The sequence below is a fragment of the Planococcus citri genome, chromosome 1, assembly GCF_950023065.1.
Source record: "Planococcus citri chromosome 1, ihPlaCitr1.1, whole genome shotgun sequence".
Classification (NCBI taxonomy): Eukaryota; Metazoa; Arthropoda; class Insecta; order Hemiptera; family Pseudococcidae; genus Planococcus; species Planococcus citri.
The window spans coordinates 52,300,679-52,320,758 of NC_088677.1; the positions used below are offsets into that span (position 1 = coordinate 52,300,679).

At 36.0% G+C, this 20,080-nt stretch overlaps 3 protein-coding genes across 4 annotated transcripts; 1 reads left to right on the forward strand and 2 right to left on the reverse strand.

Annotated features, from left to right (window-relative positions):
• The first annotated feature begins 4,208 nt into the window (after nucleotides 1–4,208).
• CarT (Carcinine transporter) lies at nucleotides 4,209–12,250 on the forward strand. Its single transcript, XM_065346047.1, has 12 exons — nucleotides 4,209–4,450; nucleotides 4,579–4,797; nucleotides 4,954–5,124; nucleotides 6,037–6,140; nucleotides 10,184–10,338; nucleotides 10,412–10,580; nucleotides 10,689–10,815; nucleotides 10,904–11,025; nucleotides 11,150–11,364; nucleotides 11,483–11,664; nucleotides 11,748–11,923; nucleotides 12,002–12,250. The coding sequence occupies exons 1-12, from the start codon at nucleotides 4,409–4,411 to the stop codon at nucleotides 12,168–12,170; spliced, it is 1,851 nt and encodes a 616-aa protein (XP_065202119.1). The 5' UTR covers nucleotides 4,209–4,408; the 3' UTR covers nucleotides 12,171–12,250.
• Nucleotides 12,251–12,419: 169 nt separating this feature from the next.
• On the reverse strand, nucleotides 12,420–19,951 carry LOC135832656 (protein IWS1 homolog). 2 transcript variants are annotated; one of them, XM_065346042.1, is made up of 12 exons: nucleotides 19,670–19,951; nucleotides 15,837–16,123; nucleotides 15,504–15,764; nucleotides 14,605–15,434; nucleotides 14,288–14,511; nucleotides 14,077–14,213; nucleotides 13,829–13,979; nucleotides 13,536–13,748; nucleotides 13,291–13,453; nucleotides 13,104–13,206; nucleotides 12,847–12,958; nucleotides 12,420–12,755 (listed from the first exon to the last, which is right to left on the reverse strand). In XM_065346042.1, exons 2-12 carry the CDS (start codon nucleotides 16,079–16,081, stop codon nucleotides 12,633–12,635), a joined length of 2,562 nt encoding a protein of 853 aa, XP_065202114.1. In that variant the 5' UTR covers nucleotides 16,082–16,123; nucleotides 19,670–19,951; the 3' UTR covers nucleotides 12,420–12,632. The 2 variants fall into 2 exon arrangements, with proteins under 2 accessions (XP_065202114.1, XP_065202115.1); XM_065346043.1 differs by lacking the exon at nucleotides 19,670–19,951 and adding an exon at nucleotides 16,384–16,447.
• On the reverse strand, nucleotides 16,645–19,653 carry MAN1. The gene is made up of 2 exons (XM_065346046.1): nucleotides 19,542–19,653; nucleotides 16,645–19,017 (listed from the first exon to the last, which is right to left on the reverse strand). Exon 2 carries the CDS (start codon nucleotides 18,952–18,954, stop codon nucleotides 16,987–16,989), a length of 1,968 nt encoding a protein of 655 aa, XP_065202118.1. The 5' UTR covers nucleotides 18,955–19,017; nucleotides 19,542–19,653; the 3' UTR covers nucleotides 16,645–16,986.
• Nucleotides 19,952–20,080: the final 129 nt, after the last annotated feature.

Genomic DNA, 20,080 nt, shown 5'->3' on the forward strand with positions numbered 1-20,080 from the left:
ACCCAAGCAATTTACCAAAATTTTCGACCAACTTTAATTACGAGTAGGTAATTCACCAAAAATAACTAATCATTTTATTTACTAAAAATTACTATTAATTCACCAAAAAAAATTATCAAAAATTGCTGGCTATTTACCAAAAACTTAATGTTTTTTGTTAAAACAAAAATTACACTAAAAATTTTTGAAAAATTTTGATTTTTTATGGCAAAAAAATTTTGGACGCATAAAATTAACAAAAAAATTATCAAAAAAATCAACAAAAAATTTTCTTCTCTTGACTCGCGCGGGATTCGAACACCCGACCTCCGGCGCGCCTATCTGCAACCTACACACCCTAACCACCCCATCTGTTTGTTGGGGGTGAGCCGTTTGCGAGATATAAGGGTTTACACAAATTTCTGCTTATCCATAACGTTGAAACACACTTAAACGTTCATATCTCGTAAACGGCTGAATCGATTTTGACCAAATTAAAAATTTCTCTAGTTCAGTATCAAAGCAATATTTTGCCATCATCAGTTTTGACTTAAAGTTCGGAGCTTTTGAGTTCAGCCCGGCACAAATTTATACATAAATTGATATATAAATATATAAATATTCTAGGGGGTAAACTCGTAACTTTTTTATAGATTAACCAGCAAACTCATAACGTTTTGACAAACTCGTAACCTTTTTAGGACGTGACTTTTCGATGAGGTGCCATATGAATCTACAAGGTGTGGGGAGTCTACTGGCAAAGTTTGAGCAGGGACGTGAGATTGCCGTTTATACACTTTCTCTTTTGACTCAATTTTCAAATGAGTGCATAGCCTAAGTATTACGTACAAGGACATGAGGAAAAGGTGTTTATTGCCAAGAATCATTTTTTACGTTTTTTACGTTCTTTTTGGTGATTTTGGTGGTTGAAGATGTCCTCTTTCACATGGCGTGGTCAAAAATCGTCTAAAATAAATTTTTGACTGCTCAATTTTAATTTAGAGTTGATTATACAGGTCCGAATTTTCGTGTTTTTCCGTCTAAACAGTGATTTTATGGGAAAAGTATGCATCCTAGGAAAAAAATGCAATGAAGGAAATTGTAGAGAATAAAATTTTCTTTCTGCTCAGAGCTGGTTATTTTTCTGTGGGATGCTTTGTTAAAAAGCTATTTGCGAAAAACAGAGACGTATGGGACTTTCAAAAAAAGCTTTTCTGAAAAATTGATGTTTCGGCAATGAGATACCTCTCCACAGGTCACCCAAAAATCAAGTTAACGAATATAACGCGGCCTAACATCGAGTACTATCAGGCCTATGGGGTGACGCGTCGAGCGCATGCACAGCAACGAAGTTATAGGTGGGACGTGAGTTTGTATTTTATACAAAACGTTATGAGTTTACCTGTATGCGGCTATATATAAATATATATATATGTAAACTTATCTCGTTTTGCGCCATATGTCTTATCGTGATCAGCACACTTCAATTCGTCAAGAAAACCCACCCCCACCCAAATCTTCAACCATCATGACAAATACAATACCTTGACTTTCCGTTTCACGGCAAAGTCGGTAAAACTCAAAATTTGGTCAAATTGAGATCGAAGGCTGTAGTCGGGGAGCCCACTTAAGGATAAATTGCACCCCCCCTGTGGATCTTCCGGGGCAACTTTTTTCTTAAAGGGGGAGTCCTAAGGAACATTTCTAGCCCTTGTACTCAAAAAAAAGTGGCCCTACTTACAAAATGGCGGCTATTTTGATTGACAGGTCAGCCGAAATCACAGATTTCGCGTTCCAACATAGGACTTGCACTAAATTTTTTAAACTGTTCAAAGGTAGATCGAAAGATCAAACAAAAATTTATCACCTGTCAACATTTCAAGTGCTAAAGTGCGGTTTTCGATTTTTGGTGAATTTTTGAAAATCAAATTTAGGCCAGAAATGAAGGAAAAAATCAAAATTTTACCAAATTGACCAAAAAAACTGAAATTTGGGATACACCCTATTTTCGACATGCCAAATCGATTGGAAACTGTTTCAAACCGTTTTGAGCAGTTCTGGAGCCTCCAGCAGATTTTTGAAACTCGTAATTCCCACAAAATTTCATAAAATGGAGTTGGATAGCCGAAATTTACTTTGCAAACTAATTTCAATACGCTACGAAGTCAACTGCAGGGGGATTTCAAGTTGTTTTGGAGCATCCAGCAATTTCTTGAAAATTACTGGAGCTCCAGGAGATTTTTGAAACTTTAAATTTCCTAAAAATTTCATCAAATGGCGATGGAAAGCTGAAATTTACTCTACACTCCAATTTTAACATCCTCTGAAAACGACTTCAAATGGGGTTCAAATCATTTTGGAGCCTCCAGCGACTTTTTGAAACTTGAAATTCCCGCAACATTTTACCAAATGAAGTTGGCAAAAACTAATTTCAATTCAATATGAAGACGACTACACGGTGGTTTCAAATGGTTTTAAACGATTTTGAAGCTTCCAGCTACTTTTTGGAAATTTCAATTTTCCAAAAAACACCACATGACCTCTCAAAAAGTCGCTGGAGGCTCCAAAACGACTTGAAATCCCCCAGCAGACGACTTCGTAGCGTATTGAAATTAGTTTGCAGAATGAATTTTGATTTTCCATCTCCGTTTGATGAAATTTTTAGGAAATTAAAGTTTCAAAAATCTCCTGGAGGCTCCAGTAATTTTCAAGGAATCGCTTGAAACTCCGTTTTTCAGCCTCCACCCTTCAAAATTGGCCTTGGAGGTCAACATTTTATATGTGAATCCGGAAAGTGTCCTAGATGTACTTTTTCAGGATTTCGACTTTTCATCACCTTCCAGCTACAACAAAATGGGGCTTCTCGCCTTCTTAACATTTTTTTGATATGGTTTCATCGCTTTAGCCTACCCAAATTGGGGTAGAAGACTAGAAATTTGCCATTTACATTAATTGAAGTGTCTTGTTAGATAGGTACTTTTAAACGAACCTCTCGATTACTTCAGTCATTGATATTGAAATCGGAACATCCAAAACCGCCTTTAAAATATTCAGTTGCCTTATCGAAAAACTGAAGACTGCACAGGGTTTTGCATTTTCTAAAATATCCCAAAAATTGCACGAACTGAAGAAAAAAAATCAAATGACAGTTGATCCTACAGTGAAAAAGATAATTTCTGATAACATTTTTCAATGTTCAATTTTGATAGGTACCAGTAAGAAAAAAACATGAATTTTTGAAGGTACCAAATTGTTCAAAAATCCACGATATGTCTAGGAAAGGAAATGAGGATTTGTAGATTATGATTATCCTAGCTTAAAATTTTTGATATTTTTAGGGTCTGCTTTGAAACCTACAAGTAGAAAAACTTGAAAATTCACATTTTTCTCACTCATGTCGAAAATGGTCCTCAAAACGTGATGGTTCCTAGACTTACGTATGTAAGTACTTAGAATATGACTTATGTAGGTAGTTTTTTTGTTTTGTGCAGATCTCCTTATCACTTTTGAAGCATCATTCAAATTCAAATGATTTTTATAGTTTTCAAGAGAATTGGCGTAATTTTGAATTCCCTCCCTTTTTTGTACAACTTTTTTCACCATTTAGAGAAATTTTCCAATTTTTAACGAATTCTCTGATGATTTGTTTCCTTTACATTTATACGTCTTGTAAAATTGAATAAATTCATCAGGTATGTTCTTTGATTCTGAAAGAGTTCCTATATAGTTCTGCTGCTTCCATCCCCCATTTTTCAACAATAAATGTCATTGGTAACCTTGAAATAAGTACCTACTAATGCGGCGCCGAGACAATACCGGTGAATTTCTAAATTTAAACCCGAAGCGAAAGCCTATTTCACACCTCGCAGCTTTAATTACTTACCTCTATTGCGCAAAAAATTGTTATCAGGTGTGAATTGTCTGTAGGTAGGTACCTATTTAATTTAAACTATATTTTTACAAGCAAACCGAATCGTAATGTTTCGCGAAAATGGATTTGTAAATTCTCATCCCCCTGCCCTTGAACCTCTTCTACACATAAACAAAAATCATGTTCAACCTTGTCACATGGTTTTTTATACCAGCATAGTGCGTACCTATATGTACTTTATGAGACAAATATCTGAGAATTTTCTCGCATTAATTTAATCATCCGATATTTGTTTACATATAAATTCGTATTGCTTTTGTGACACGATTTACGTGTTAATTATACAACGTTCTCGAATGGTAATCTGCGTATGTGGTTGGACGACGATGTCGAACGTTTAATTATATAATTTTATCACGATTGAAAGGAAAAAAAATATGTATTTTATTGATTAAAATTATGTCTTACGTTGATTTTTTCTGGCTTCTTTTAAACCGTACTGACATGGCTAGTTAGTAAGTTTTTCACACCCCACCGAGGATCACTTGTTTTGTTAAAATGAATGAAGACGATACAGAAGCGCGGGTCGAAAATTGTAAGGTACCTATTCGTGAATTTTGTATACCTATTTTATACCTGTACCTACGTTTATATATTTTTCGTTTTTGGTGCAATCGATGTTGTTTTGATTTTCATACATCTGACTGACTGGAGATTTGATTTTATAGGACGATCATATCGACGTCGACGAAATATTGCCACAAATAGGAGAATTCGGTAGATACCAAAAGTTATTAATTTGGTTAGTATGTTTACCTGCTTGCATACCATGTGGCTTTGGAGCTTTTAATCAATTATTTATGCAACAAATTCCAGATCATTGGTGTAAAGTACCCGAATTAAATGATTTATCGCCTAACGAAAGGCGTTCTGTTGCTATACCTTATGTAAGTGGTGCACCATTGTCCCTCTGTATGTTTTTTTGGAAACCTATCTAGTATCTTTACCTGCCCTTTTTGAAAAAAAAAATTCAAAAACTACACCCGGAAACTTGACTCGATGGGTTGCGTTGTTTACATTAGTGAATTTTTCTCAAAAATCAGGATAATAAAACGTACAGTCGTTGTTCGAGGTACGCGGTAAACTGGACTGAAATTTTAAATTTACAAGATGCCAACGAAACATTTGAAATACCGAGAAATTGGACGACAGAACCCTGTATCGATGGATGGGAGTATAACTTGACCGAAGTTAAATCGTCTATTGTTATTGACGTGAGCAATTTTTTATGTGATTTTTGTACATTATTTAGGCTACTCTGTGATACCATACCTAGGTACTTATATAAATAAAAGATGAGAAATGTTGAGCTATTAGGGACTATCTTTTGTAATTGCAAGAAAACTGAGAAGAATTCTGACATTTTGGGAGAAATTTAGTGGTCGCAAAAGTTATAAATTTTGATCATTAAAAAAAAAAAAAGTCAAGAGCCTGCACGTGGGTGCAGTTTAATTAGTTTTCTCATTAAATGCCTGAGCACAAAAGGTATTGACACACCTCATCAAAAATCGCTATATTTTCAAGGTGACCTTATGAACTCAAATTTTGAGATGATTGAAAAAATGAAAACCGAAGGAGGTCAGAAAGCTTGAAAAGAAGAAAACGAAGAAATACACATTAGGTACTTTTTATGTTGACATTTTTTTAATATTATTGAAATACCCCCCCCCCCCCTATTGAAGATAGGCAAGAAGTGATAATGATCTTTTTTGGTGTAAGCTAAATTTCTTATAAGGTAGTGGTTGTATTGTTTTATTCATCTTAAAATTTGGGCTTGAGCCCATAACGTCAACTTGAAAATTACGATTTTTGACGAGGTACGTGTCAGTACTTTTTGTGCCCACTGCATGTACAAGTATCGTGAATTTTTCTATTTTCTCGTGACTGTTGAAATGTTGAGCTTGTTGATAACATTTTTTATTACGTTAGTTAACGAATATCGAGCTCGTGTAGTTTGCTCGAAGAAATAATCAAAATATGTAGGTACCTACGTTAACTTTACTACCATGTACGTAATGTACAACTACATACATTACCTATACCTATTACGTACCTATACATTACTGATAATACATACCTCGATCTGATTTCTTGTACAATGATTTCATCGTTTGATTTTATTTCAGTTTGGTTTAGTATGCGATTACGATATATATCCGACGATTGGGCTGGCTGCTCTAAATTCTGGTGGTCCAATTGGCGTTTATGTTTTTGGCTTAGTTAATGATAGGTGAGTTTTCCCAAAGTTTATAAGTGAATAAACCAAAGTCTCAGGATGAGCGAAACCAAACAACTACGTTTTAAGAATATTTTGGTTGATTGAAATCTGAAAATTGAACAATGAATTACGTTTGATGAAGATAGCCGGATTAGAGAACATCGTAAAATGAAATTTTCACATTTTGAACAAAGAATTAGGAGACTGGGTTATTTTGCCGTTTGTTTTTTTCAAGTAGACTAAAATGAGAAAATAAAAAAAATTGGCTCGTTATCAATCTTCCTTAAAATTTTTTTTACTAATGGATAATTGAAGGTTCATAGGTAGGTAGTAGGTACCTATCTCAAGACTACAGGTGCTCATAAATATCGGGTGCCCCAAAGAAAGTTTTTCATTAAAAATATCGGTTGGCAACGTGAAATAGATGCATATGATTGGTGGAATGTTATCTCTCCAGTCCAACAACCAATCATGTGCTATCATTATTATCATTCACTATGACCAATCGAACTTCGAAGTATTTATAGCAGAAAACTTTTTTTTAGGGATACTCGATATTTCTGGACACCCTGTAGTTAAATTTGGAGCAAAGAGCAAACCTCATTGTGATTGAATTTTCAGATTACTAGATCACCCCTAATCTCTTCAAAAGAGGTGAAATTGACAATTCTGTTGAAAATTTTTCATCTTTGGCCGTTTCCAAGCAAATTGTTTCCAACTTGCAGGAATTGACGCATTTTTTTCGAGTCTATGTATCTTTTTAGCGAAATACGCGTTTTTAGTATTTTTTTTTCATGGGACTTTTGATAATAACTTCTTTCAAAAGTCAGAAAAGTCTTTAAAAATGCATACCTACTTGGAAAAGTATTTTTTCACGATTTTTCCGCTTAAAGTTATCTCTTTTAGTTGGAATTTTAAATCGAATCGCGCCATTTTGGTAATCCCTGGCCTATCTTTTAGATGATCTCCCAGGTTTAAATTCATTTCTAGGCTAATATATTAATTTGAAATACATCGTGTTACATTTTGATACGTTTTCTGGAGCACTTTGGAATTGCTGGAGAAACGTCAACTTTTGCTGAAGGATCCTAATACAGTCGGCCCCGCTTATTATGGATCCGCTTAATAAAATCACCCGTTTAATGAAATCAAATGGCTTGGTCCCGATTTTTTGTACCTAATTACACAGAAAATCACTCGTTTAATGTAATCAAACTCCCCCCTTAGCAGAATCATTTTGTGAAAATATTGAGGTATTTTTGGGGAAATGGCTTGTTTTTTCATACTTTGAATAAAAATGTTTGTAATTTTTCACTTATTATTCTCTTATTTTTAAATTTTGATTTCTAACAACTTTCTCTCTAGTGATGATAAAGGGAAAAAGGTCTAGACATTTGAAAATTTGAAAAATAGATATGTTATGTACCTAAATCGCGAATTTGGGAGTACCTAACGTAATTTTAATCCATCTTTTTAGTATGCATGTACATTGTGAAGTTGTAGTAAATTTTTTTATGTGAAAATTGTGTTTTTTCAAAAGTTCGCTTTATAAAATCACCCGCTTAATAAAATCAATTTGCCTCGGACAAATGCGACCATAATAAGCGGGGCCGACTGTAGCTTGAAAATGGTTGCAATCGATTCGGGGAGAGTGAAATTTAGCATGTAAATCAATTTTTAGATTTTTACCTCTGTATTTAGGTTAGGCACTCTTTTTGCAGGAAGTAAATTCATCATCAATAGACTATTTCCACCATTTTCAAAAATTCGTCAAAAATCAAAAAATTAACAATTAACTTCGGCAGCTCAAAATTTAATTCTGAGATCTAGCTTACAGGGGAACCTCTTGAGGTGTCACAATCCAATTTGAACAGGACCACGATTTTCGGAAAGAGCATAGTCTAAAACCCCCCAAACCGAATTTTCAGCTGCCCAAGTTCATTTTTCGATTTTTGGCGAACGTTTGAAAATTCAAAATTGACTGTTTTTGGCGATTCCTGGATTTTTTTAAAAAAGTACGTACTTGATCAGTAAAAATAGTCAAAATAAATCCCAAAACTGGTATCAATTATCCAAATCCAAATTTCACCATTTCCAGCCATTCTGGAGCCTCCAGCGTGATTTTTCAATTTCTCCAGAATTTTGAATTTGCTCCAGAAGGCGTGAATATGAAGTTGGGCAGCTAAAAATCGAGTTGTATATTATACTCGGCCTGTTTAACGAGTTTTTCCACATTTGAGCCGATTTTGGGAGTGACACCTCGAGAGTGGTTTTTTGACCAGCTTTTTTCAAAATTAAAAAATCAAAAGTTTCCCGTGTGCGTGGAAATTTTTGATATTTGCGCGAATCGCTGTATTTTGTCCATAACTAACCCCCCAATCCCAATTTCACCATTTCCAGCCATTCTGTAGCCTCCAGCTCGATTTTCAATTTCTCCAGAATTTTGAATTTGCTCCAGAAGGTGTGAATATAAAATTGGGCCGCTAAAAATCGAGTTGCGTAATACACTCGACCTTTTTAATGAGTTTATCCGCATTTGAGCCGATTTTGGGAGTAAACTTATTTTTTGGATTTTCTAATTTTGAAAAAAGCTGGTCAAAAAACTATTCTTGAGGTGTCAATCTCAAAATCGGCTCAAATGTGGATAAACTCGTTAAACTGGTAACTGGTCGAGTGTAACACACAACTCAATCTTTAACTGCCCAACTGCATATTCACGCCTTTTGTAGCAAATTGAAAATCGCGCTGGAGGCTCCAGAATGGCTGGAAATGGTGAAATTTGGATTTGGGTAATTGATATTAGTTTTGGGATTTATTTTGACTATTTTTACTGATTAAGTAAGTACGTACTTTTTAAAAAAGTGCATGAATCGCCAAAAACAGTAAATTTTGAATTTTCAAACGGTCGCCAAAAATCAAAAAATGAACTCGGGCAGCTGAAAATTCGATTTTGGGGGTTTTAGACTATGCTTTTTCCAAAAATCGCGGTCCCGTTCAAATCGGAGTGTGACACCTCTAGAGGTCCTCTTTTTGTTAATAAATTGCGCTTTCACTTTAATGAGCCAAATTTCAGCTCAATCGGAGTTGACAGGTTATAAAAGTTTTCCTGTAAGAAAATGAGTCTGAAAAAATTTCTAGAAACGACCCTTGATGATATTGGTGTTTAGCATATCCTTACAAGTTTGAAAAAATTCGATTAAAAACTGCCAAAGAAAGAAAAATTTAAACAGAAATGTCAATTCCACCCGGGCATTTTTTGATATTTGGTGAATTTTTGAATATCAAAGGATCAAAGTAGTAAAAAAAATCAAAAATTTCCCCAAATTGTCGTAAGAACGCTAAAATTAGGTGATGTTTACCTATTATACTTTTGAGCCTTCGAAGTGATTGGAAATAGTCGCGAGCCATTTCGAGCTATTCTAGTACCTTTAGAAGATTTTTGAAAGTTGAAAATTTCCTTAAAATTTTACCAAATGAAGTTGGAAAACTGTAAATTACTTTATGCCCTGAATTCAATAGACCAATTCGATTTATAGAGATGTTTTTTTTAGCCTTTCTGAAAGCTTCAACCATTTATTTAAAATTCCCTCCAGATTCACAAATACTATTTAAGGCTACAAAATTTTCCCAAATTAACTTTAGCACGTATAGATGCGATTGATTTCTATCATTAATCTTTAAAAAATCAAAACCCCTACAAAAACACTCAATATGCAATTGAAAAAATCAATTTCATCATTTGTTATTCGAGTTGCCTATAGAGTATTTTTGCAGGCGCAAGTGATGAAAAAATCTCGTGTTTCGATTGTTTCAAGATCCCATGTGAAGTATTTTCACAGGGATTTTGAATTTTTGAATAATACATAAATTATGATTTTTGAGGTTTTTGTTATTGTTTTTTTTTCGTAAATTGCATATTATATATTTTGAAGGTAGCTCAATCCAGCGTCCGTTCAACTCGAGACTTTGGCTTTTTAAGTTCTTAAATCATTTTATTAAATGTCTGTGCTCAATTAAGTACCTGCCCAAATGTAAATAAACATTCATGATTACAGGATAGGTAGAAAAAGATCTTTCTTCATTTGTTTGTCTACGTTGATTTTGGGAAACGTGTTGACCGCGTTATCCGTAGAGTTTTGGCAATGGGCAATAAGCAGAGCCATTGTTGGATTGACCATTCCAGCCGTTTATCAAATACCTTTCATTATTTGTAAGTATCAATATAAAAGTACCTCTACCTACCTTTTAGGATGTGAAATGAAATAATAACTTGATATTTTCAGGTTTAGAATTAGTTGGACCAAATTATAGATCTTTTGTGACAGTAATGACGTGTGTATTTTACATCGGAGGATTGATATTACTCTCTGTGGTTTCTTTTTACATAAGAAATTGGGTGCATTTGGCCTTCCTCAGTTCCTTGCCGTTCACCATATACTTCATTAGCGGCTGGTGAGTGTACCTAATTAATTTTTTTAAAAATTTGATTTCCATTTTCTCTGTATTAATTGAATTGGGAATTTAAATTATGCATTGTTGTGGTTGATATTTTGTATTCAGGTTTTTACCAGAATCTCCTCGATGGCTTTTGTCGAAAGGTCGTTTTGATGAAGCTTTAGACATTTTGGATACATTGGCTAAAATAAATGGGGCGACAGTACCACCTTACGTTAGGCAACGAATTAAGGTAAACTACCCCTCAGGTACCTACCTACCTATGTATTCTTCCACTTTTATTTATTTTTACTTATAATATTTTTTCCCCCTACCTTCAGCGAAAAACGCAATTAAAGCGGAGCTCATCAGAGAGACGGCGTATGCGTAAAGGTCCTGGTGTTACGGCACTTTTCAGAACCCCTAATATGAGATTGAAAACTATTCTCATCACATTCAACTGGTAGGTATTAGGTAACATGAAACTGAGTGTAAAAAAGTCAACTCAGTCGTGTATAATTTTTCAGCCATAAAATTCTTTTATTTAAACCTGTATCTTACCTATCAAATGATTTACTACTTTGCAGGTTTGCCAATGACATGGTTTATGTTGGTTTGAGCTACTACGGTCCTGCTTTAGGAAATAACGAGTATCTCAGTTTCTTTCTCTCCTCCGTTATTGAAATTCCAAGCTGTATGATCTGTTGGTTTATAATGGACCGATGGGGTAGAAGATGGCCTCTAACGTTGAGCATGTTGCTGAGTGGAATAAGCTGCATCGTTACTGTGCTTTTACCAGAAAGTAAATACTCGTATCCATTTTCACCTAGCTGTCCACTTGATCGTGCACCTTTCTAGACCCACGAATTGTCTGTTGACGCGGAAGAAATGACTCATGCTATGCGTAAATTTTCTTTTAGATGCCGTAATGCAGACGTTGGTATTGTTTTTATTCTCCAAGTTCACGATTTCCGCTTCTTTCTTGATCATATATCCATTCGCTGGTGAACTGTATCCCACGCCTTTGCGAGGTATAGGCATCGGTTTCTCGACGTATGTGGCGGGACTTGGCTTGATTATTATACCATTTGTCACCTACTTGGTAATAATTTTCTCTTCGTTACGAACAAATTTCACTTTTATTTCAAAATTTGTGCCTTAATACTAATGGCGATATTCTTCTAGGGACGTGAGAATTTAGTCTTGCCTTTGGGCATAATGGGAGTAATATCCATCGTCGGAGGTATCACCGCTTTAAGATTACCGGAAACGTTATATCACAATTTACCGCAAACAGTCGATGAAGGAGAAAATTTCGGCAAAAATTGGTCATTTTCTGATTGTTTTTCGTGTCCTAGAAGGTGCCTACCTAATTTTATATTTGTATCTTTAATTTCATTTCATCTTCAACAAATATTTACAATTTTGCATGTTTGCAGACCTGTCAAGACCGAGATACCAGAGGAATTCACTGACGAAATGGAAGATGTAATTGAGATGTTACCCAAGTCTCCGAATCCTGCTAAACCTAAACTTAGAAAACAAATGAGTGTTTTAGAAGTACCCTCAGACGATCAAGGGTTATTTAAAATGACGCATTGGGTTTGAGAAATCATTAACGTAGGCAGTAGAATGCTCAAATGTGCTTTTTCTGTACTAAATAATCAAATACAGTTTTCTTTTTTAAATTCAACGATTTCTTTCGGGTTAAGAATTTCATTTTTCAATTTAAAAAAAAAACTAAGAAAAAAACGAACTTGATACTAACGGTCGAATCTTTGTTTTTCAATTGGGTATATTTTTAAATATCACAATCAATTGATTTCATATCATACAATCGTTTTAAAATCCAAAAAGTAAACGTAAAAAAGAAATATTTATTTACATTTACGCCTATTAAATAAAGATAAAAATACGAGTACTCTCGTAAAAAAAAAAAAACAACAACTCGAATCGATAGGTACACAACTGGTAAATATACGAAACAAAACAAAGGGAAAATCTACAAAAAAAAAACGTAAAAATATTTTCAGGAAATACTGAAAAAAACTATATAGTGATGATGGAAAATTACAACGCCATTTTTCTTCCTTCAATAGAAATTTCCACAGCCCTTCTGCTTTTTGTGTTACGACGATTATCGACGAAATTTTTCAAATGTTTCTCGAATCTGTTTGGTTTTTTCTTCGATGTCTATAAATTATTCCAAAATTAACGTTGGTTTTTGAAAAATATCGTAATAAAAAAAGTAATTCTAGGAAAGGATTAAGTATGTAATTCTTACTCGAGTCATGTCAACATCAGATTTCCATTTAGGACGAACTACGTAATCTTTATCTGAAGGTAAAGGAACTCTGGCTCTACCAATCCAGCCTTTGTCTCCGGGTCTGAGAGGTCTAAAAGAAAATGAATTGAAAAATCACCATTAAAGAAAACTTCCCGTTCAGTAAAGAACGATACCGAATTTTTTCATCGAAACAACTCCATGCAGATGGTGCCATTTTCATTTATATGCTGATAATTTTCATCATACATACGTACCTTTCGTTATCTTTTTTAGCGGGTGATTCTTCGGTATCAGATTCTCTTCGACGTTTCGGCATTTGTTCTAGATCACGTTGCATTCTTTCTTCTTTGCTGAGTGCTACAAAAATATCATCATTATCATTATACGTTTTTTATAACCAATTGTGTCATAACTCATATAACACATTTCGATCGAATTTACCTTTGAAATCCGTAGATAGATTGAAAATGGGTCTCGCCCATTCGTTAATCAATCTACCAGCTCGTTCTTTATTTTCCTTGGTTTCTTTAGGATGTTTATACAAATACATAACAGCCTTTCCTACACCGGAGTGTTTCAGCGAGGATTGATCAATAGGAGGAAACTGTAAAAAAATGTCGCATAAAAACCCTTTCTTTTTTCAACTTTTGAAATCATTATCATTATACAAAGATTCCGACGCTTACTTCTTTTAATAGTTTCAAAATTGACTCTCTGATGACTAAAGATGGTAAACTTCGATCAGGCATTGGAGCCAACCAATCGGTTAGTACTGATAAAACGTTATGTTCAATAAACGCTAACTGCAAGTCGTGTTTTCGTAGCTGCGATAAAGCTTTATGTAACATGGCTACTTTATTTGTAGCCGGTTTCAATTCTTGATTCAGTCTACGATCCTCCTACGGTTAAAAATAGCACGAAGTACCAAATTAATAAAATGCAATAAGTTTCACTTTAAAGAAACGGAGAAACAAATTACATGAGCGGCATGTTTCATGTCGGAAATCAATTGAGCAATAATATCGTCGTTATCGTTGATAATATCGATATCCTTTTTACGTCTACGTCCAGATTTTTCTTCTTTTTTACGTAACAGCATCAATTCAAAATCGGAGGCGAAATCGGCGTTACTGAATGAATAAATAAATAAATAAATAAATAAATAAGTAAAACAAATCATTTTGTTAGGCGGAACAATAAATCCTGTTATGCGCGTAGATTACTTACTCTCCTCGCGGTCTATCGTCATCGGAATCTTCGTCAGATATATTTGGTAAAATTTCATCATTAGCGGGAGCCTGGCCATCAGCATTGTCAGCTTTTTCGGCATCACTTCCTGATCCTTTTTCTTCATCTCGTTTACCCTTGGGCGTGAAAAAAAAAATATTAGAAAAGAGGAAATTGAACATTTAAGGAGAATTGAATTTATTTGCATTACTTCGTCGTCAGAATCGGACATAACTTGAGCGATACGTTTTTTCTTTTTCTTGCCACCGTCGCTATCCGATTCGCTTCCAGATTGATCGGATCCAGATTTCGCTTCAGATCCAGCTCTTTTCTTTTTTCGAGGAATGATGTCTTCATCTTCGGAATCCGACAATACGGATTTTTTGTTACGTTTAGCTCTAACGGCACCGTCTTCATTTTCAGATTGATTTCCATCTAAGAACAAAGAACGTAGGTAAACGATACCATTAAAGAAGGAAAGGGGAGTCTATTAAACAAATTTTTTGAAGGACTCTCAATTACGCATACCTGATACTCGTTTAGCCGACGGTGACCGGCTTCTAGATTTAGAATCTCTAGACCCTGACCTGGATCTCGATCCCGATCTAGACCTCGCTTCTGACCCTGATCTCGATGCTCGTGAACCTGATCTAGACCGTGAACGCGACCTTGATCTTGATCTCGATCTCGAACGAGACGCTGATCTTGCTCTGTTCGAAGAAACTGACCTAGACCTTGATCTAGATTTAGACTTGGAACGTGACCTTGATCGTGACCTCGACGACGCAGCTGAACCGGAACGGGATCTTGCTCTGGCTGGCGACTCAGACCTGTCCCTTGAACCCGATCTTGACCTCGGAGCAGATCCTGATCGTGATCTTGATCTAGACTTGGCAGGTGATCCGGATCGGGACCTCGGAGCAGATCCCGATCGCGACCTTGATCTAGACTTGGCAGGTGATCCTGATCGAGACCTTGCCGGAGAACCTGATCTCGACCTAGATCTAGATTTGGCCGATGAATTGGATCTAGATCTTGAACCTCTGGATTTCACTGACCCGGATCTCGATCTGGCTTCCGGAGAGCCGGATTTTGATCGCGAACGTGCTCGAGACTCATCAGCATTCGGAGATCTTGATCTTGATTTGGATCTGTCTCGAGCCGGAGATGCCGGCTGACTCGGTGATCTAGAACGAGAACGTGAACGCGATTTACGCGAAGCAGGTGAGCCAGCACTTGTCGGTGATCCGGATCTGGATCTAGGTCTTGGCTGAGTTTCCGCCATATCGTCGATTTCCATCGATTTAGGAGACGTCGGAACACTACCAGCGGATCGGATGGAAGCGGGTGAGTGGTCCCTACAAAAATAACGGTCGGATTAAAGCTTCGCTTAATTTTGTCAAAACTTTTTAGATAACTCAACCAACCTGGACACTGATCTCCTTTGAGTTTCGGCATTATCGTCGTACTCTGGCGATTTAGGCGACTTAGGATTACATCGCTGAGTTTCTGCTTCGTCATCATACTCGTCCGGTGATTTAGGAGACCTTGGTAAACGTTGCGTTTCCGCATTATCATCATATTCCGGCGAATCCGGAGACCTAGGAGCTCGTTGCGTTTCAGCATTATCGTCATATTCCGGCGACTTAGGCGATCTGGGCACAGAAGCGGGAGATCTCGATGCTTCTCTGTAATATAACAAATTAATTAGTTTTTTTCCAGATCGTATTCGTTTCGTCGAATTCTATACATTTAACTACCTTGGCGAGGCCGGAGATCGAGGCGATCTAGGGGACTTGGGTGAAGCGGCGGATTTTGGTGATTGAGGAGGAGTAGATAGCGGTGTTCTGGGATGAAAGTTACCAGACGACGGTGATGAATCGGCCGGTGATCTAGGCGACTGAGCTGAATTTGAATACGGAGAATTGGCCGAAGATGCGGGCGATCGTGGTCTAGGAGGCGACGAGGAACCGTTGTCACCTTCGTAATCGCTGGCTGTTTCCATTCTCGATGCCGATTTTGCAACGGAAACTTACGATTACTCTATCTGTAACATGGGAGGTAAAACAAGCAAGTTGATGAGTAAATCGCATGGATTCAAGATTCACTTCAAGTATAACTAATTTCAAGACATTAAAACTGAGAAAATATAAGAAGACGAGCAACAGTCAGTTTCAATAACTTTCCCACATTCCCCACCATAAATATGTAATTCTTTTTGTTTCACAACTTTTTTTTTCTGAAATTCGCATAGTCGAAAGAATCAAAGCCTGAATACTGAACAATATGAACGAATAAAAAATTTACTTTAATAAAAGCAAAAACGTTCAAACGTTTCGTTCTTCAACAATTTCGCCAAGCAGGTATGTTATTGCATCACTCAATGGCATTCTGTTATAAAAACAATTAAGAAAACCTTAGCTCGTAATGTGATGTAAATTTACTGTTCATTAATACAACTACATACATAAAATGAACTATTGAAGTCCTCGTCAAAAATCGAGTAATCGAAGCAATATTTCAGTGACGGATGTTTTATCAAAATTAAGAACACATGAAAAAGAAAAATTTAAAAATCAATTCATTTATTCATACGTGATAATTTAACAAAAATCATTAATGAAAAAACATATACATATAAGCGCTTGATAGGTTAGATAGATAAAAAAATTATCTTACATAATATAAAAATATAATATTAATATCGCACAAAATATTAAAACACAAGATTCGAAGATACGATTTACAAATTACAAGGAAAGCGATTCATCTCAAAATACATCCTATGATTATTTTCTTACGCATAAACTACACTAACGATTTAATAAATACAATTTAAATAAATATATCCTTTAAAAACATGTACCGACGATACATTGAGATTACATCATTAGCGTTTAATCGTTGACTCTAAATGATAGATTTTTTCTGGTCATTTGACGGGCTCAGAGATTTAGTTAATCCGACCGATGCTGGGTATCGTTCGTGATATCGTTCTAATCTCAAATATTTCACACTGACGATTTTACCGTCAAACCAAGCGCCGTGCATTTTTCTGTACGCTTTGCCAGCATCATCGGTCGAAGCACATTTCACATAAACACAACCTTCGGGATTTGTGCCATCAACAGCAATGTGAATGACTTTAACACCTTCGCAACGCTCCAAGATAGCATCTTCAACTCTAGTAATCCAGTCTTCGTTATCGGATTCATTTTTGGGATCGAACATGTTACGAATTTTCAAGCAAGGTGTTGGACTTGTGCTCGGTGTGTTCATCGTGTCTTTAGATGTTTCAAATGCTTCGCCGTGCCATGTTTTAGGTTTCGGTAGCGATAACTGGTGTCCGCCTACCCATCTCCATACTTCGTAATCTTCACCTTGATACGGTTGGACTTCTTTTCGTATACGTGATTCGTTTTCTTCGATGTGCTTTACCGCTTCAGCCCACATTTTTCTCTTTTTTTCGCGATCTTTGTTGTTGATCAGCTGATCACGTACGTGAACGATGGGTAGAAATGGTTGAGACGGATTAGTTATGGAGATTTGTTGTAATATTTCTACGATACCTTTCAAAAGATCGGCTTTATCTTTAGCATTTTTTTCACGATAACTTAGCCCCCAGCGAACTAATAAATGCGTAGAATACAAAAAAAGCACCGTAAGTACAACGTAAGATACGTATTCGTAAAGGTCAAAAAAAAAAGAAGCGAATACACATTTCCACGGTAGTTCTACTTTCTCTAATCTGAAGCCTTCAGCCTTTTCGTAAACTATACCGATTTGGGGATTTCGTTTAGCTAGCGTTTTTACATTACTGAGCATTTTACCGGCTTCGTATCGTAAGAGGTACTTTTCAGAAACCAGTAATTCGGTGAAGTTTTCCGGCGTTAGATAATGCTTTTTCAGAGCAGTTGTTCGCGCACCACATACCTGACTAGCTTCTATTTTCCATAGCTCTTGGTACAAAGTTTTCAAACATTTTAACGAACCTTCGACCTCCTCATCCGGAATACATGGTTCTTGCGACGTCGATCTATCGTGACACTTCAAATATTTGACGTCATCCAACAAGAGATCACCATACTGACGGTCATTTTTACTGAAATAAATACCAGCAACGACGACGAAAAATAGTACGAATCCTACCGGGATCCACGAAGGTGTAATTTTGTTAAAAGAATTGGATAATTTTTTGTTCAATTTTTGATACCAAGACAGACTGCTGGTGCTTTTTGGACGATAGATATCTCGATTAAGATAGGACGCTGCTCCGTTGTCGGCATCGAAATTACGGTAAACACTAGTAGGAGATCGGTTAATGTAATACTGCGACTCTCGTCTTACACCGAGAGGTTTTCGAGCTAACGTTGGACGTCCTGAATGCGATACGGAGTCGTCCGAATCAGAACCTCTCTCAAAGGGATCACGTGACGAAAAAGTTTCGTTGAAAGGAGTAGACGTTTTACTCTTCTTGATCGATGCTGTTGAATCGACTTTATCGTAATTATTTTCTTCAGTTCTACTTCTGGTTTGACGAGCCGGTGACTTATCGGTGGAGAAACTTTTATACTCTATTTTTTCCGGCGATTCTTGAGTTTTGGTGCTGCGTGTTTTACGAGTTCTCGCTTCCAATCTATCGATATCGTTGATGTTATTCGAAGGTGGATTGGAAGGCGGATTCGAAGATGAATTCAAAGGCGGATTCGAAGACGAATTCGAAGGCGGATTCGAAGATGAATTTGAAGGTCGAACACTAGACTCGAGTTTCTGCAATTTTGTCAATAATAAACCGCGAGTTGAGTCGGTAACCGGAGGCGGATTGTAGCCTAACGCGATAAGCCTTTGACGTAGTTCTTGATCTGATTTGGAGCTCATATTGGCGCTTAAATTTTAACACACGTTGTACTTTTAATAGCGCTTGAAAATGAGCATTATTCACTGAAACACAAATGCACACGTTCAACCATTAACACATTAAAATTATTTATACTTTATTCGTAAAGAATGTATGGATATTAAATTACGTTATTGTATAAGTTCCACAAATATTACAATAAATGGTGTAATATTCGAGAAAAACTAGAAAATTTCAGAGCTAAGCAGATAGTCAATACTAAGTCGTTCAGTAAAAGATTCCGAAACAATCCATACATTCTCACCATATAAAGCATAACGAATTTCAATGTGTTCACTACGTTCGATGATGCGTTTGAATGCTGTACCTAGGTAAAATTTAATCCAGTTTCGTTTAACCGATACACCTTTCAACCACCGATCAGGCGTAATGCGCATGCAATTTGAAGCGTTCGTTGGAAATAATTCCGGTGAAATGTACAATAAATACGTCAGTAATGCATCTGCTAGCTCTTAAGATTAGAATTAACGATAAATACCCACTAACATCACTAAACATGGAATGATGCTAAATATGGTATTCAACACACATGCAAGTTTTTACTTACTAGTTTCTACAAAATGAGCAATTAACATAGCACAACTCAACCACTCACTTATAACATAAAAACTTACAATAGAATATAATTCACTTCTACTCGATTAATTTCAAATTACTTAATGAAGTTCAGCTTACCGTAGCAATAACGCACATGAAAACCGTGTACAGCCGCTATTTATTCCACAGCCTCAGGAGTATTCGCCGATGTGTTCGACCGAAAATATCAAGCAAGATTCGGATCAAATTTAAATCTGCGAAGAATTAATTCATGCTTCAACGAATATAATTATGTCAAATATTCAGAAATTCACGCGTTTTTAATTTAAATATCAACCGAAATTTCACCGAATTCTTCAACAGAATGAAAAATTGAAAAAATGAAGAATAACGACATCAAGAAAAACATTGCCGCGTTAGAGGGAGGTTACCATCCAACCAAAAAATAAAATACGTTACATTTTACGTACTTTTTTCTTACCTACTTGTTTTAACCAATGAAGTGTTTTCAATTCAAAAAGCTATTACGTCACTGTATTTCAAATTGGT